Raw genomic sequence first — 18,179 nt, 5'->3', positions numbered from 1 at the left:
AAGTTTGGTTACATAGTGAGGTTTTATTGGACACAATGGTCACCAGGGCAACAAACATGAAGAAGCAGACGAGTGAAGAGGCAAACACCAGGGGGAGACATCACCTCACAGCAAATGTGCACTGGCATGGCCTCATCTCCAAAACATCTCTCAGTTGGTCTCACGTCACATTTTACAGGTTTTTCGACAACGCACAAGTCTGTCTGGAATGTTCTCTGGTTGACTTTACCAAGTGCTGACCGAAATAAACGGTGGGAGAAAGAATCAGCTCAGTGGATCTGTTCGTTTCAGATCAACACTGGAGATTTATTTTACCTGCTGCGGTGAAAACACGCATCAAATATCCATCAGTCCACAACACACATCAGTCAAAGGAGCAGGAGTTTAAGTGGCGGGTCCACTGAGAGGGAGGTTCATTTACAAGAACTAGATCATGAATCATCTTAAACCACAACATCTACGGTTCATTTTAGCCAGAAATTCTCTACACTAAAGTGGTCGGCCAAACAATAACACTGAATAAACGACAGAGTAGAGCCCCAACTCCCCCTGGTGTCCCTGCAGATGATGTCTCTTCCTCCCAGACACCAGGTGGCTTAAAGGTTCACTCACCACTACAAGATATATACGATAACATGGGTCACATTTGCATATATCTGTGCGTTATACCATAATTATTTTTTTTTTGTTAAACAATGTAAATTTCTCCAACATCTAAATCGGGAGGGTGAATGAGAGAAGCTATAAAGACAGGAGAATAGACGAGGGAGAAAAAAAAAAAAAATCAGAATGGATGAGGGGGTCAGCTCGCTGCCTGGTGGGGTTGAATTTTAGCAGCGTGTTTCGTAGATGCCGGAACGACCGATGTACCGCACCCATTTGATGACGTCGTGGTCACTGTAGTTGAGTTTGGACTCAAACACCTTCAGGTAGCGCACCTTCAGACCAGACGGAGCGAAAGGAACCTGCGGAGCAGAAGAGAGCCAAGTCAGGGGCGAGTCTGGGCGCGTTTGGTTCCTTTGTTTTTGCCTGGGAGAAATGTTTGCGGCGCTGACGGTTGGAAGACAAAATGTTTTGATGCCAACCTCGAAGTTCATGGAGATGGGAGGTCTGGCCCACTTCTTCTTGTCGTTGGTCGGCAGCAGCTCGATCTCAGCGCTGATCTGAGACTCCTTCATTCCCGCCATGCGCTTGATCCTACAAAACAGTTGTATAACACCACCTTCAATTTTGGAGGTTGAATCAATCGCGCTAATATACATAAATAGAATTTTTGTAGCTACTCTCGCTTCATAGAGAAGTTAGATACGAGCGTCGCAGTTGCTACTCACTTCCACACAATGGCGTTCTCACTGGCCTTGTACTTGGCTTTTCCCTTCATACAGATCACCTGGACTCCACTGGTGTTGAGCGGTGTCGGGATACGAACCTGAACATTCAAAGTTATCATGTGAATCATCCCTGTCACCTTGGTGCAGACTTATTCACGTACCTCGATCTTCTGGGCCAGCAGAGACGGTTTAAAGTTGGACTTGATGACCACCTTCACCTCCAGTTTGGTGCGACCCACTTCCCTGACCAGAGGAATGACCCTGAACGGCAGGATGATGTCCTTAGTGGTTCGGTACCTGCGGGCAGAGGAAGAGCCTCTTTGAGACCTCATGAGGACGTTCATGAAAAAAAATGTTGTTAAAGTTAAAAAACGATGCATTCAAAAGCATTTTGGATTATTAAAGAACCAGCCCTGAGCAGACACAAAACAAACAAAGCGGCAGCAGCAACTTGAGCTCGACTCACCTCATCAGCTCGTACTCTCCATCCGGTGGGATGAAGCTGATGCTCCTCTCAGAGTCAAACTTACTGAGACGCACGCACTGATGGAAAGTGCAGTCGTCGATGGCAATAGACTGTTTCCCACTGGCATCAGGAGAGAGACACGCAAAGATCTGTCAAGTCACCGGCTTTCACCGTCTCGCAGCAAACTAACTGCACCACAGTTACACTTCAAACGTCTGTGCCACAACATCTACCACAAAGACATCCACATCTGGTTGGAGGTTAATGTGATGTTGAACAAAGAAACGGTTAGAGGTCAGGCAGGGGTCATCAAACAAAACCAAAGGGGGGGGGGACAACCACCAGGCAAAACGTGTCTGCACTGAGTGTGATATAAACAGTGAGATAGTGTAGAAGTGTGTTCATCATTTTCCAGTGTATGCCAGTGAACATGTCTGTAGTGTGTGTGAGTGTGTGTGTGTGTGTGTGTGTTGCAGTAGGCGAGGACACTTGGCAGTACAGTACCTTCCTCCCCCTAAATCACTGAGGTACAGCACATAGAAAAGAAAGAGAAGGAAAGGAAGGAGAGATGCATCCAAAGGAAAGAAAATGAACAAAAATAAATAGAGGGCATGAAGCCGGTCTTGTTGTTGACAACAAGACAACAAACAGCACAAAAGGTACAGGACAGACAAGGTGGCGTCCCAAGCCTTTGGAGCGGCACCCACCTCTTGCCGGCATCGTCGGAGGCTCCTCCTTTACCCTGTTTGTCGATCACAATCTTGTCATTCATGCCGAACTTGCATTCGGGCATCCCGCTCAGGTAGCTCTTCATCACCACTCGGCCCGACACGTGCGCACTCAGCACCTGGCCTGGACAGGACAGACAGACAGAATATGACGGACGGGAGACACAATAGTTGCCAGAGTTAACGCTACGCTAACAAACCTTGAGGTGACATGAGCAGGTTGACGCTCTCCAGCACGTCGAGGAAGAGCTCATTGCGGCGATACTTGATGCCTTCGCGGCGCCAGCCAATCTGTCCTGTCACCTGGCTGGTGATCTGAGACTGCTCCTCTTTTGTCTGGTGGACAGCAGGGGAGACGTTAAGACTCCAGACCCACAACAGAAGGAGAGTATTGAAAGGAGACACTGGTGGTTACCTGGTGCTGTGGTCAGGACGTGTGCAGGATGAGAGTGGAAACAGGAGGAAAACATGTCAAAATACAAAAATACACGGGTGAAAAAAAAACTGCTTACATAATTTTAGAAAAGTTTAACTTGTGTCAAGCAGAATAACATCTGAAGTTGGCAACAATAACATGGGAATTTATACTTTATACTAGCGTAAAAGAAGCTCCTACCCTGCAAAGCATTATGGGATATTCGTGTTTTAACCATCAGTAATGTATCTTCCTCAGCCGTCTCATGCAGCCTACCTGTCCCTTAATGCCCTGCTGGGTGATGAAAGTCTTCAGGGCTCCAGTCTCAGAGTTCTGGGGGTAACCAAAGTCCAGGATCTCTGCATGAGCAAACAAAGGGTTGGTGGCAGAAATGAACAAATCTGACACACCACCAGAACGATAAGAGCGAGGAGGTCAAAGTTCAGTTTGGAGTGAACCCACTGACCGCTCCTTATTAAAAGCATATTTACCTCCATACATACAAAAAAAAGTTCTTTTTTTAGAAACTAACTGGAACCATCACCGTACCATCCAGCAGCTCGTAGATGAGCACAAAGTTGTTCTTGATGTTTTCCTCGCTGATCTTGCCGAAGTATGCGGTCATGACGTCGCACATCTTGTACAGGAACTCGAACACCATGGCGGCGTTGACATTCTGCTTGGTGACGGCAGCCAGCCAGATGTTGGAGCGCTTGACGTGGAAGAAGCTGGTGCGGGCAATGTTGGTGACCGGGGATCGCACCTGCTGCCGAGCGTGGATCACGTTCACGCGGAACGCATCCACGGCGTTGCGCCTGCGAGGAGGACGGAGAGACGGCGGGTGATGGTGAGTTTAAAGGAGCTTTGGATGACGCCACAAAAGGCTGACTGAAAATGCGCAAGCACATCTGTGACACAAACTTGTGCCAGCATTTTCGAAATGGCTTCAACACTCACTATTTTCCATGATACTGAACATGAACTTGAAGTGTTGTATCTGAGCAGTGTCTGACTCAATATATCCTGTAATATCTTTAAAATACTCAAATTGAAAAACAGCATTTATTATAATATGTTTATGAAACACGTCCATCTGGAAAGTCAAACAGATTTAGAAATAACAGGGTTTAGCACAGGATGTAGCGACTTGTCCCGGCAAGAACAGCAAATCCGTCCTGAGAACATCTACAACCTTAATTCCACCCAAACAAACTGTGAAATGAGCTGCAATTTACTGTACTTTGTGCTGATGAACGACAGGCAAAAAAAAAAAAAACATCCTGGTTTCGAAGCCAAACCTGAGAATCTACCCAGCAACACAAAAGGCACATCACAAGGTCACTGTTGAGGTGTCCAGCTAACTTAAGTTCAGACCCATCTTATACATAGATTTTTTTCAATGGTGTTAAATCCACCTATGAGCCCCACAATGCGGAGAAACGTATGAAGAATGCAAGGGTGAAATCAACCTTCACATGCTCAAACTACATGCTTCAATTCTGGGAGGCTTTTTTAGGCTTCAAGGAAAAAAAAAGATTATTTATCGGTCCATGTCTGTAAACGGTGGTCTACGACACGGTGAGACGTCATGACAGGTGACTCATGCCGAGAGGATGTTAACTGTGGAATGAACGGACATGCAGTCAGGGTTAAATGACAGTGACTGGGGACTGAGGAGGGTCATGCTGGTAAGGCCGGAGCATCTCTTACCTATTCCTACATGAGCCAAGATGGAGAGATGGAATGGTGATACAGAGAGGAAAAGAGGATGAGGTAAAAAAAAAAAAGAGGCAAAAATGCCCTGAGACATTTTTGGGCATCAGACAGACAAAGACACACAATGTTTATATGATGCTGCTGTGAGCGACGCTCAGACTGTCACACATTTCTGACGGCGAATCCCGATGTTTGTGTTGATACGGATACAAAGCAAAAAAAATTAACAGTAACAGCAGAAGCTTTCAATACCTCTAGAAACTAGCTATGTTAATAAATGACCCCAACAGTAGCTCACCATTCAGTGTGTCTACTTATCGATCAATAAGCACTTTACATAAGCAAACGCAGACTTCCCTATTGAAGGTCATAAAGGAATACAAATGAAACCTCAATATTGGAGTAACAAAAGTGTTTATAGCAGGAAGCGTATTCAACAGAGTGAGAACGATTTTAAACAATTTCTTCTTTTGAAAACAGATGTACATCAAGTCAAATTAAACTGAAATAGGTGAAAGCTTTTTTTCCTCATTCCATCAACGCGTTGCAGAAGTAGCAACACAATATATTTGTGTGCAAATACTAGCATTAGATCGTGAAGTTTAAGTCCTTACTGGGTTTAGCTTCACACTTCGAACTTCATTACAATACTAAAAATACCCATCCAATTTGCCTGCAGTTTAACTGTTAACCACCATTCCTGTGTGAAAATCCCACAGCTGAAGTGAACTCGCAGACGGCACCTCAGCACATCTGGTAATAATTACTGACTCATGGTTCGTTTCCACATGGAATGCTGGGCGCAGGAATTCTTTCTTTCATTAGAGTTGAAATTACTTTTTTTTAAGCACTCAGCTGACCTTGATAATAACCAAGGTTTGTCTTAGTCGGGTCAAGATAAGCAGACGGTGTGTTCCGACTGAAAACACGACCAGTGTCAAAGCATACCTGAGAATAAAAATGCCTTTTTAAAGCCCAGTTTATGTCACTTTCCTACAGTCTGCTTGGAGGGATAACATGTTAAGTCACATTTTACCCACACATTTTCACCATCAACAGCAATATTAAACAGGATGTACCCTATATCATCTCGATAGACCCGGGAGATGAGGACCTCCCCCTTGTGATTGTAGATGAACAGTCCTCCAATCATTGTGGCTGCTCCTCAAACCCAACAGGCCATGATGAAACCAAACTCCGCCTGTGTAGGGACACAAATGAAGCCAAGGATTACAGGAAGGAAATCGGGAGAAGAAAACTGAAGTGAAAGCAGTGGCCACCAGGACAGGAAAGTCATTGTGCCCATCTTCTGCTTCCTGTGGCTGAAGCCCTCTCAGTTGAGCAAAACCGTGCAGCTGCAATGTCACGGATGTCACATACGACATGTCTGTTTTCGCTCACACTATTGCCTCGAAAGTCTGCATCTAAATTCCCATCACCGTTTTACATGGAATAGTGCACAGCAAGATTACCACCAGATTAACGGCCGCCAGTTTGAAAGCGGTCTTCAGAAGTAGATCTTAATCTGTGGCCGTTGGATGTCAGGGTGAGATCCAGCTAATAACTGAAATACAGGCGGCTAGAATCAGCGCGCGACTGTCAAGCACCGTCGGTCCGAAGTGGCTATCAATGAAGCTTCTGGATGAAGGACATGCTCGGAATTTCCACAGAAACCGAGCCAGAACCCGAATATAGGTGACGCTGCTGCCAATTCTGATACATTCCGGGTCTCCTTTTGTAGCGTGACATTTGTCCTGCGGTGATATTTCCACGTCGTGACTGAGTATTTCATTCAATCGCCTTGAGTCGCAATAATCTCTCGTTTATTGGCCGAAGTCAAGATGTCTGCTCATTCAGGCCATTTCCTTACGAGCGTAAAACAGCCATGCCGTCCACCCTGCGAGCTCAAACTCGGAAAAACAAATGGTCAGAATGCACGGAATGAAATTCACATTTACCGTTAGGGACTTGACCTTCAGCGAGGAGCCGAGTGATGGAGAACCGACACCGAGATGTAGCGCTAGCCGGCTAATTTAGCTTAGCTGGCAGGAGCGTAAAGTCGCGGAGCTTATAGTGGTCGGGAGGTGAACATTAACTTCCGGTGATCATAAAATTCGCATTTTTGTCCACATTTTAAACAAAGTCTGAGTCTAATATAATTTCCATGACTTCCACAAATTAGGAATAAATAGACAACTGCAGCTAAATCGTGTTTTAAGACTACCAAATTAGGCAGTCGCCTGAGCATGCTTTTATTATGAAATTCCAAGAGACGTTAAAATTTCTCAAAACGACAACTTGATGCTAGGCGAAGAGAAGGCTAGCGTTAGCATTAGCTAGCTTTACCGGGCACCTGAATAGTGTGCGAATCCGCGCGAATATCGATGGTTACTACATCCCATGTGACGCGGCGACCTTACCCTAACTATTGCACAGACGTTCCCAGTTGGGGTCGTCGTTTTGTCCGTATCCAGACCCGCTAATTCCGCGGCTTCCTCCGGCTCCTCTGATGGCTGTCAGCTGACGCGCCGTCCTGACGCACAACCAGGGACAGGAAAAGGCGCGGCGGCGGAGTAAACCGCACCCAGGCCTGGATACGATACGCTACACACGGCCGATCATTCGAAATGGGGAAGCTAGAGCAAGTTGGCGTTTGTGTTTTTGATATGAAACTGCGCTGTCTCGGTCATACGATGACATACTTACACGACTGCTCGAATTTTGACTTTGAAGTGGTGCTGTAGCATTACACCATTTTATAAATATAACCTTTAATTCAAAACGTCACTTAGTCTCAAGCTGAAACCACGTATTAAGATTGTTAACATAAAACTTATAATACATAAAGAGGACGATCTGTAATATTGCTTTAACAACTCACTGTTTCATTAAAACTTAAATCTGCAAACTCCCCCTGACATACCTTCATGAGAAACTTGTGCAGAAAATGAGAATGTGAATAAAGTGCCACCCTCCCCATTTCCAGCCTACCACTCCCCAAAAGGGTGGAACATTAGTTCAGGGTCATCCACATCTAAAAGTACACATGCTGATCTCTGACACACAAACATCTGTGCACCAGACTGTTTGGAAATGGTTTTTGCCCCGGCCTTTGACCGTTTGTAGAGAGAGCGACACCAGCTTCGCACAAACAGAGACAGATTCAGTCATAAAACTATATTTATAAATAAGAAGACACATTTTCTTGATAAAAGAGTAGTGTGACAGACATGGAAAGATTCTTTTCACTATACATTCTCACAAGAGACTAAAATGCTCTGGTTGACAGATGGAAATGCAGTTTTGTAGTGTAAAAATTGCTCTTGAAGCTCATGTAGCGTAACAAAACTAGTTGTGACCTGCTACATTTATAGATATGTAAATATAATAAAACAGATGCATTGTTACAGTAGAAAAGGGCTTTGTCTGTTCTTCACTACATAGTTTTCTTTCTCTCATACGTCAAACATTTCAGGAAAAAGTTAGCGTTGTCAGTTCTTTTTCTTGTCCGAGGTTAGGAAGTAGAAAGTGACGGCAGATTTCTCTCTGGGCTGACATGGCCCGGGACAGAGGACAGCTCGTAATAGATAAGGAAGACAGAAAGGAGGGAAGAGTGCTGAGGGAAGCAAATGAAAAACATCCGTGCAGAAAAGCGCCGAGTCATCGCTCTCGTCCATTTTCACCATCTTTCTCTCTCAGTCGTTGTTCGCACACGAGGTTCCCCACTGAGGACAGGAACTGGAAAAAGGCGCTTTGGTTCCATATTGTGTGTGAGGGGATTTCTTCACTGAAGAAAGTATGCCACTACTGCTAGGAAGAAAAGCACAAGAAAGGATGAACGTTTTCTCTCTACAACACAGCAGGACTGGTCGTCTTTTGCATTGAGGGATCGAGGTCATTCAAATCCTGCTGTCCTTCCAAATCCTGCACCCACACATCGAAGCCCAAACTGCTCCTTTAGAACCTGATTCACATGACGTCAACAAAGAACTCTCCAGCGTTGCCGACTGCCATCCTCAAGGACTGGCGTGATGCGGTTAGCTCGGGGGGAACGGCGGCGACCTCTCTGCCGGGCGGGGCTCCAGGCGCGGACGTAGGCAGATGGGTGGGTTGTGGGGGCAATCCAGGGGGTCCGTAGACGAGCCCAGTCCCGTAAGCTAACAAGTGGGAATTGGCACTGCGGTGGCTAGCAGAACTGCGGACGCTTCTTTCACTAGGGGGCGCCACAGAGCGTTCACTGGGAGCACGCTGGCTCCTGTTCTCCGGTTCACTGCCACTGCCTCCAGATTTACGTGCTTCGTTCTTGCTGCAGTTGGAACCACTGCTTCCTGTGAAGACAAACAGAACCAATTCAAAATTAACCTTCGACAATTGTGCCATCTTTCCGGCTGGATATGTGGCCACACACCAGCAGACAGCGCGTAGGAAACCTAATGGGAATCCGACTGAATCTGTTGTGGGCGATGACTAAGAGAGAAGAATGACTAATCCAGTCATAGTCAGTGAGGATTCACCGTCTTCAGCAGGATTTTAAAAGTTAGGCCGTCTCCAGATTTTAACTATCATTGGACTACAATAATTGGTCTGAGTTCAAACACTCTTCAATCCAATATACCATTCACAGGCTCAGAGACTTTTTAAGAAGGACTGTTTGGAAATTAGAAAAGGATGTCAGAGGTGTGTACTCAGTGAGTTTCTATTACGTAAGCCAACTGCTGCCTAGCCACACGTCTGAGGTTTCTATTTCTACATGCAAATACACAAGATGCAACTTGGTAAATACGGGAGGCTTTGGAGTCTTTCATGTGTGTTTTCTTATCCTCTCTTCCTGAAGTCTAGCGTGAAACATTCAAACAAGGCACAGTTTTAATGTCTCTTAAATAGGCGTCTTCCGTTTTATTCCATTAGTGCAGCATTTTTGTACATTAAACTTAGACTCACCGCTGTGTTGGCTTCCTGCACTGCCAGCTCCGGGGCCATGGAAAGGCTGAGGGAGGTCGTATGGGTGTGGAATGGGAAACTGGTATGGCATAGTCATCGGCCAAGGAGCTGCTCCTGGGTGAGGCAGGGGGAGGAGGGTGTCTTGGTCCGAGGCCCCGCCACTGGAACCGTCATGGTCATGGAGCGACAGGTGGGTCATGTCTGGCACAGAGGCAGTGAAAATGTAAAATAGGCTGCATCATTTATGTGCTCAACCTCGAGGCAGGTTAAACACTTGAAAGAAAGTTGAAATATGCAGAATCAAAACACCACTTACTTCCACAGAGGTCGCCAAAAATATAATAGCATTGCTCAGAGAAGGTGATTTTGTTAACAGTGTGACGGATGTATCCAGCCTTTAGTAGGTTGCTGGCGTACTTTCGAGCTTCCCTGCGATCTGAGAACCCCTCTACATGATGAAAGAGCCAGTCGACCACATCAGAGCCTGGCACAGAGAAACACACTGTGTTACCGCAGGCACAACCAGATATATCATCAACAATACAGCGTCCGTGTCCTACCAATAAAGGCATTGGCGATTGTTATCTTCAGCCACATCCTGTCTCGCACCTCCAGACCTGACTCAGGACAGGCCATTGCCTTAGCAACAGTTGCCATGTCACTATGGATGGAGAGGTGGAAGTCATCAAATCCTAGGAGAGAAAAGACATTCATTTTGGGAAGGCAGTGTGGATTTAACGCATGAGGACAATATATTCAAAAATAAATCCAAGGTCTACTGAGAATGCTTCAAATCTTGGCCAAAAAATAAAATATTTGTGAAACGTCTGGGGATGAGGGACAGTGAGTGTGACTCAAGTGAAGAATTTTGAGGTAAAAAATGTGGTGCCGCAACGGTTGGCAAAAGTGTCAAGAGCAAACAGCAACTTAAACATAATATGTATTTTAACAGCAAAACGTAAAACATAATGAAAAATAACTAAATAAACACTCAATAGAGTTCTTAAATTTGCTTTATGGCATGTTCCCTTTCCTTCTCTAAATATGGGAAAAATAAATGCTTCATTTTCTCATTTGTGGAGTGTCAAGTGGAAAAGAAAATTCATCAGGAATGGAGCCAACAAAGGCTAATGGTGCGGGTCAACGTGAAGTGACCAAGAGGTTTCCTTGCTTAACTCACTTCATAAATCATAAAAGGCTTGGAATCAGGGCAAAGACTTTTCACATCCCTCAGAAGGAAGTAAATCAATCTATCTATTTATATCTATATGTGCAGTGTAAATTATCAATGCACAAAAAAAACCTTCTGACAGTAGGGTACACTGGGTAATCTTATCTGTGGAACAAAGCCCCCGGAGTTCTCATCTCTGCAGGTGAGGACATGATCTGCACCAAATATGGGAGTTCAACCAACTAGCTTATCTCGCACGCAACATAATACATGGCCTTCCCTTCATCTTCAAGAGTCGTCTGAATACTGGTCGTTCAGGAAGCAACGGGAATGCAGGATATGTATTTACACTAACAGCAAAGAAATGTTTAAATGTTGTGATTTAAGACATTGAAAACCTAGATTAAATGAAATTAATTGTGTCCAAATGTTGTTGATAAACTACCGATATTGTAAGTAAGTAGTAGTAATAAGTTATCTGGCTGATTTATGATTCGAATAAAACTAATGGCCAAGACCTCAGCATGGCAGGTCAAATTTTAAAAACCAACTCTTTCAATGCCATCACTGTAAAACTGAGAATGAGATGAAAATGTTTCAATTGAGAATTTATAAAAATGAAACAACATAACGTGAACGAGTCCTTCGCAGTGAACAACTCCATCACACCTAGCGCATAAAAAGTATATCATTCTTTGACATGTAAAAGGATAAAAACCATATGGACTTTTCACAGATTAGAGGGAAGCAGTAGGTTGCTGTGAGCTATAGTTTGACAAGCGTTGCAGGGCGGATGGAAGCTGGCTGTGAGGCCAAACACAGAAAAGGCAGGGGCAGAAGGGTCAGCGGAATGTATTGTGTGAGGAGAACTTTTAAGGATCACCACAAAAAACATTTCATCGATTGTTCTCAATGAAGCATTCACTAAAGACTGTACTAATTTTAGTTGAGAAGAGCAACTGCATCAACATGAGAATTCAGGTCAATATATTTTTAGCTCGCCTCAGGAAATCTTTGACGCAAATGGGAACTAAATGCACTGCAGATGAGACTCACGCTCAGTTTCAGGAATGGAGCTGCTGATGGAGGAGCTGGTGGAAGTGACAGTGCTCATGGAAGGGCTCATGCCGTAAGCAGGATAAACTCCAGTCATGGCTGCTGTGTGAGACACCCAAGCCGCAGGGTCGATGGGTCGAATCGGCTCGCCTGGAAAATGCATTAACAAAGCAACAGACAGGTTAACAAAAAAGGTTTTATGGATGATCTCTCATCTAAAAGCGCGTACTTCTCGGCAGAGCAAAGCAACTTCGCGGGTTTGGGTCCCAGCACTTGGCCACAGTCAGCGTGATTGGTCTGACGATTAAAAAAAAGAAACAATTGAAAGTGAGACGGTCAGTCATTCTACAGAAAATTTGTATATTTGTGAGGGTCCTTACCCAGGTTTGTGCACAATATCTCTCAATACTCGGACTGCATCATCGTTGCTCATGTTCTCAAAGTTGATGTCATTCACCTGCACAGACATAAACACCAGAGTGAAGCACTTGCGTGAATCATACCAGGATTGAAACCTGAATATTTCAAATAGATGTTTGACTACATTAGTCACAGTAATTAATGTACCTCTTTGTTTTTACATCATTATCAACATGATGGCCAATTAAAGTGCCAACTCCTGCTTGTTTTGTCAGGTCCTTCTTTTGAGAAAATAGTATGAAAAATGTTTGGTAGTTCCACACTTAAATATGCTTGTAACACTGGCTTAAATGAAACTAAGAAAAAACTACTTCATTCAACTATATTCTATTCAACTATGTACCACTGGATTCGTCCTTTTTATATAAAAAAAAAAAAAATCTTCAGGGAAAAAAAACATTATTATTGGACACGTCCTCCTGCATGGTTTTCTGTGAGTGAACCAGAACACGCTTGGCAACTCTCCAGTCAATTAAGGAGTTGACAAACCATTCACCATTCACATTCTGATTCACACCAGTGGGAAACTCGGCGTCGCCTGTAAACTGGCATTCTTTTAAACTGCGGGGGGGAAACCAGAGCAACCAAAAGGCAACACAAGTTTCCAACCTTCAGGCTCAAAACGCTCGCTATGGGGTAAAACTGCTTGAGCTGTTTAGTGAAAAAAATCTTCTGCATCATTTATTGTGGAACTGGAAGTGTGAAAAAACAGGACTAGATTTCGCTCACGACGGACACCAAACATGCAACTGTGTCGGAAAGGAAGAATCTCTTTTACATACAATGTGTGGCTGTTCTCTCTCAATCATAAACACACACCTGCAGCAGCATGTCCCCGGGCTCTATGCGTCCATCTGCGGCCACGGCTCCTCCCTTCATGATGGAGCCAATGTAGATTCCTCCGTCTCCCCTTTCATTACTCTGACCGACAATACTGATGCCCAGGAAGTTGTACTTCTCTGTATAGTGGAGCAAAGACAAATATAACTCTGTGTTGTTCTGAGCTGATATGTGACTGGCCACACTTACCCATGTTGAGTGTCACAGTGATGATGTTCAGGGACATAGTGGAGTCTGTGATGCTGCTGAACGAAGATGACTGGACACATAAATAGACCATGATCAGAAAAAACACAAAGTAAAAAAGTGTTTCCAGTTGATTTATGCAAGGTTGTCTCACCCTATCCATATTAGAAGCTTTGGGTTTTCTTCGTCGCCGGCGATGTCGTCGCATTAGACGAGAAGAACTTTGTTCGGTTGAGCTACTAAACCTAGAATTGGAAAAATGAAATTACAGTGAATGGTTGTAAACATTTGAATAGCGTTAAACGTTGTTTAGAAATTTTAGATTGCAATCATAATTTCCCAATTATGGGAAGAATACAAGCAGTCTAATCTTATATAATCTTACAGTTGATTCATTGTTGTACAGGATGTGGGTGTGCGAGCAGAAATCCTTACTTACTTAAGGATTTACTTTAAAAATGTCAACAATTGAGGGAGAATGGAAATATCTCCAGTCAGGGAATAGGTCATTTGTACACAGAAATAGCTCATTCACAAAGCCACAGTGGAAAACCACAAAGAGGATTGTGTTATTTCTATTGCCAGGACCCACCGACCACAGTTCCAGACCATTCGCTTTTAAGAAGTGGTCTCTGTTGATGAGAAACGCTCCTCTGAACAAGTGTAAAAGCGATGCAGGATATCCAACCTGCTAGTGGCGTCGTCATCCTCCGAATCAAAACAAGATGTGGACTCCAGCTCGCTGCTCATGAAAGAGGAGCAGCTGTCGTACTCTGCAGCACCGCGTCCCATTGCTCTCGATGAGTAACCGTTCTGCCTCCCACCTGGACAAGATGCTTGACCGGTGAGAACTTTCTGCTCACCAACAACACAGCACTTTCAGAATCAAGCTTTCCTACCATGGTCATTTGAGTGTTTCCTGCGGGGCCTCTCTTTCTCTCTCCTTTGCGACACCATCGAACCGGTCTCAGTGTCATTGTCCAGACTGTCTCGACCACTCGCTGCTTTCCCACTACAGTTAACACACAAGAGCTTGCTTTGACAATGCTTCTTTGGTATTTTAAGGTAACATATAAACATTCAAACCAGTCCTAATAACTTCCAATACAACATTACAGGGCAATTTTCATCCTAGTTTTATCGAAAATAACTTTTGTAGGTCACCTATTCATTGCCAAAAAGAATGTGATTAAAAAAAAAACAACTTTCAAAAGAGAAAGTAGAATAAGTGCAAGTCTTAGCTAAGTATTCAAAGATCCACAGGAACAGGAGTAATATTAATACTGTGACTACAATATACACTACATCTAATAAAATTGAGCAAATGCTCTGGCAAATTAGAATGGAATGCAGTTGCTCTGTGCTTCCATAAAAGCCTGTTATCTGCCATCATATGCAGGCTTTATTTAATGTCATGTGTGGACCAGGTTTGAAGAAGTATAATGTGGGTAATTCTGCGATTATTACATTGTAACAAAAGAGCAGGATTCGATCAAAATTATATAAGTCTCAGAAGAACGGTTTCTCAGAGAGGACTAACTGGTAAGATGGTGGTCTGGAGTCTCCAATCCCGCCTGTCCTCTCCAGCGGCGGTGCTTGCTCAGAGTCTGCCACAGAGCCTGCATCTGTGTGGGCTCCATCTCCTGAAACCAGCTGCAAACAGGAAAAGCTTCAAGTCAAAGAGGACAAGAAACCACAGGAAACTAATCCAAATAAATAATCATAAGCAAAAAAGGGGGATTGAGTGACCAGGCATTTCTGCTTCATAAAACTAATAATGGCCAATTCAGGCAGAACTCTACTGTTGTTACTGGAAAGAGAAAAAAGAAGGGAATCGAAAGGGAAAACCCAGAAAAACAAGAGGAAAGATTTATATAATGACCAGGGATAAAAACTATTTTAAAGCAGGATTGGTGCTGGCTTGAAACGCAGCCTTTAGACTTGGACTGTCTGCTTCTTAAATCAACAGCAAATACTGGCATTAGGGCTCTCATGTTTCAATGTTTGTCTCTCCTTTTCCGCTCTGGAGCAGCTTGCTCACGATGTTCTTAGACATGAACAGCTTTTTCAACTATCGACCAATAAAAACATTCAAGATAATCTCATCTGAAAACTTAACCCAGCAGTAAATCAAACTGAGTTGCCACAAAAATAATAAGAGAACTAAGCAATAGCAAGCACCATGTCAGAAATATAAAGTCTCAACAGTGATGTATACAGAATACAAGTTATTAGAATCATTTCAAAATCCAACAGACAGGGTGTTGCCTGTTTTGGTGCTGCAATGATAAGCTTCGCCACTGACCCAAGAGAGTTGCAATCAGGTCACTGACACCACTGGCTTCACAGCTAAACAAACACTGTGGATGTTGTCAATGAAAATGCCTTCCATCCATCAAATATATAAACAATTCCCTAAAGATAATACAGTGTTGTAATTTTCACCTGCAAAAGCTACACATACCAGGTTAACAACTCTTTAAACATTTAATCATTACCACACTGTCAAATATTAGCCCTCCACACAAGACCCTCGAAATAAACACTCAAGATTCAATCTTCTTGTTAGAGGCGATGCAGCTAGCGTTTTCCCTGGCTATCCTGTGCTTTCAGTTGTTCTCAATCAGAACGTAAATGGAAAGAAAAGACAAGGGAGTTGTATGACATTTCAAATGAAAGGGAAGGGCTTCCATGCAAAAACAGATAGGGAAATGTTCATTCTGTGCACAGCCAACAATATGAAATGAAATTTATGGGCAGATCATTACATCTATTGTGCAGTGGGACATACCCATGATACCACACGTCCATTAAAGCAGGGCAGTTTAGCGTTGTCGTCAGATATCTCCTCCTTCACCACCCTGTGAAGAAAACAAACCCCAGTTTCAGTAAACCTTTACCATGACAAAAGCACTCTCAAGGCAATAAAACATGGGGCTGCAGTAAGAGGCGAAGCAGACGGGCAATAACTAGGACAGACCGAGACAGAAGGAAGAGGCAGCGCCAATTTAACTGTGCACATATGTTACATGCTGCCAACCAGTCGAGAGTCTTGATTTTAAAACAATTACATAGCAGAGACCTCCATTAAACAAACACTAGCAGATGAAAAATAACCCTGCTGACACATTTCAGAGCCGAGCATTTGTTGAGTTGTGTTTTTGGGAATTATGTGAAAGAAGTAATAACTTCAGTTGTTGGACAATTCATTTCAACAATGCTGTTAATGTCATCAACATTGTTGTATCGCTTCAGGACGGTGCAGGCAGTGTCCCTAAATGTGGCTAATAGATCAACATTTACAAAAACAAAGTATGGTGCTGAAAGGAAAAAATGTGAGGTCCAAATGGACCCAAGACTGAAACTAAATGGATTAGACAGAAAATATTCAGCCTTGAGCCATGTGTTTTCATTCGTAAATGCTAAAATATGTCTCTTTCAAAACTGCAAGTGAAGCATTTTAAACAGAATCCCAGGACTAGTGAAATCTTTCGAATGAAATAGTCTGTTTCTGTTTGCTCAACGGTATCTATAGCAACTCTGTTTTGGGTTGGCTGATTTCAAACACTTCTCAATACCAATACCACTGGGTCCTTTCGTACGTGTCCCATTTGCATTAGAAAAAGACGTGCTCCACCCTTGTAATGTTTGGTGATATCAAGTATGAAAACACGGTTTACGGGAGTTTTGACCTGCTTTCCTACCTGTGAGTTACCAGGCATGTTTAACACAAAAAGAACCAGCCTATAAAGCTGCCATAGAACATTCCTTAGTGCAACTCAACATTCCTCTGACTACTGGACAACAACAGCGGGGCCTGGGCAAAACTCAGAAGAAATAGTGACGTTAGCTTGTTAGCAGCGGCTGACAGCGACGGGCTCGGTCACTCGTTATTGTTGATGCTGACATTTACTCTTACATTTGTTGAAAGCAGCGAGCACTTGATCGTACACGCAGGGCGTCAGTGCGGCTGCCAAACACCAAGCTTGGTCATCCACATCAGAGAGAGCGACGTGTAAGCCAGCCACACAAGCAATGTAAACAAACGCTGTGCCGAGCGGAGGGCGAGCTTGTCGCTAGCAGCTAACAAAGGAGGCAGCTCCCATCGACAGCCAGGTAACCAGCCGGCTCCGGACCCATGACAAGCCGCAGGGCTCGGCGCACGAGCTCGTGAAATCACCACCTCGAAACAACGGGGCTCGCGCTATGAAAACACAAACCCGTTAGTTACCCGAAGTCATCGTCCATCGACTTGAAGAAGTATTTGTAATTCGGCTTCTTGAGAACATTTTTGAAGTCCGCCAGAGTGACTTTGTCCGCCGCTACGGGCACTTTCACCAGATACGGCGTCTCCTGGTCGTCGAGGTGGTAGATAATTTTCGTCTCCTCCATCTCGGACTGCTGCTAAGGCTAAGCAGGCAGAGTGCATTAAGCCGAGGGCCTCGCAGGCTCCCTCTCGGGCCCCGACTCCCCGTGGCGCTGGCGGCGGCGCTGCCGTGGTCCTCCCGGAGCTCCCTGGCTCTCGCGTCTACGCCAGCTCGCTAACGCCACGCCTGCCTTTCAATCGGAAGGCTCCCGTCGTTCAGTTCTCCCCCCGTTATGTCGCGATAATCCACTGCTTTAGTCATAAAAATGACCGTCAATGTCCGAAACCAGTGTATGACGAAGGCCGAGACGAGTCTGCAGCTGGTGGACGCTCGGCTGCTGCTAACACCCAGCTCGGTGGTCTGGTTGGATTCGCGCAGGCCTGTCTGCGAAGGGCGCCACCCTCAGGGGAGGAGGAGATCTGCAACAAACCGTGCAGCCTGTCACTCAATAACTTCGTATTCCTTAAACACGGATGGGCTTGGACGGATCACGGCACATCAACATTGATAGACAGACAACCATTCAGTTTAAGACAGGATAC

General features: G+C 44.4%; 2 protein-coding genes across 5 annotated transcripts; both read right to left on the bottom strand.

Annotated features, from left to right (window-relative positions):
• Positions 1 to 3: 3 nt before the first annotated feature.
• On the bottom strand, positions 4 to 7,333 carry ap2m1a (adaptor related protein complex 2 subunit mu 1a). Of its 3 annotated transcripts, none has more exons than XM_053882396.1 (12): positions 7,077 to 7,333; positions 5,736 to 5,857; positions 3,490 to 3,755; positions 3,217 to 3,299; positions 2,726 to 2,867; positions 2,505 to 2,649; positions 2,302 to 2,319; positions 1,798 to 1,917; positions 1,493 to 1,628; positions 1,332 to 1,429; positions 1,086 to 1,197; positions 4 to 965 (listed from the first exon to the last, which is right to left on the bottom strand). In XM_053882396.1, the coding sequence occupies exons 2-12, from the start codon at positions 5,807 to 5,809 to the stop codon at positions 831 to 833; spliced, it is 1,329 nt and encodes a 442-aa protein (XP_053738371.1). In that variant the 5' UTR covers positions 5,810 to 5,857; positions 7,077 to 7,333; the 3' UTR covers positions 4 to 830. The 3 variants fall into 3 exon arrangements, with proteins under 3 accessions (XP_053738371.1, XP_053738372.1, XP_053738373.1); XM_053882397.1 differs by lacking the exon at positions 7,077 to 7,333 and adding an exon at positions 6,615 to 6,751; XM_053882398.1 differs by lacking the exon at positions 2,302 to 2,319 and having other exon boundaries at positions 7,077 to 7,332.
• A 451-nt stretch (positions 7,334 to 7,784) lies between these two features.
• Positions 7,785 to 18,027, bottom strand: dvl3a (dishevelled segment polarity protein 3a). Of its 2 annotated transcripts, XM_053882394.1 has the most exons (15): positions 17,502 to 18,027; positions 16,062 to 16,131; positions 14,811 to 14,923; positions 14,170 to 14,282; positions 13,959 to 14,094; positions 13,425 to 13,515; positions 13,274 to 13,343; positions 13,064 to 13,203; positions 12,205 to 12,281; positions 12,054 to 12,121; positions 11,825 to 11,974; positions 10,158 to 10,289; positions 9,914 to 10,081; positions 9,598 to 9,798; positions 7,790 to 8,984 (listed from the first exon to the last, which is right to left on the bottom strand). In XM_053882394.1, the coding sequence occupies exons 1-15, from the start codon at positions 17,660 to 17,662 to the stop codon at positions 8,626 to 8,628; spliced, it is 2,049 nt and encodes a 682-aa protein (XP_053738369.1). In that variant the 5' UTR covers positions 17,663 to 18,027; the 3' UTR covers positions 7,790 to 8,625. The 2 variants fall into 2 exon arrangements, with proteins under 2 accessions (XP_053738368.1, XP_053738369.1); XM_053882393.1 differs by having other exon boundaries at positions 7,785 to 8,984; positions 13,274 to 13,515.
• Between the last annotated feature and the right edge of the window lie 152 nt (positions 18,028 to 18,179).

This window comes from Synchiropus splendidus, chromosome 13 (assembly GCF_027744825.2).
Source record: "Synchiropus splendidus isolate RoL2022-P1 chromosome 13, RoL_Sspl_1.0, whole genome shotgun sequence".
NCBI classification, from domain to species: domain Eukaryota; kingdom Metazoa; phylum Chordata; class Actinopteri; order Syngnathiformes; family Callionymidae; genus Synchiropus; species Synchiropus splendidus.
Note: the sequence above shows the minus strand (reverse complement) of the source record. Positions and strands in the feature narration are given on the sequence as shown.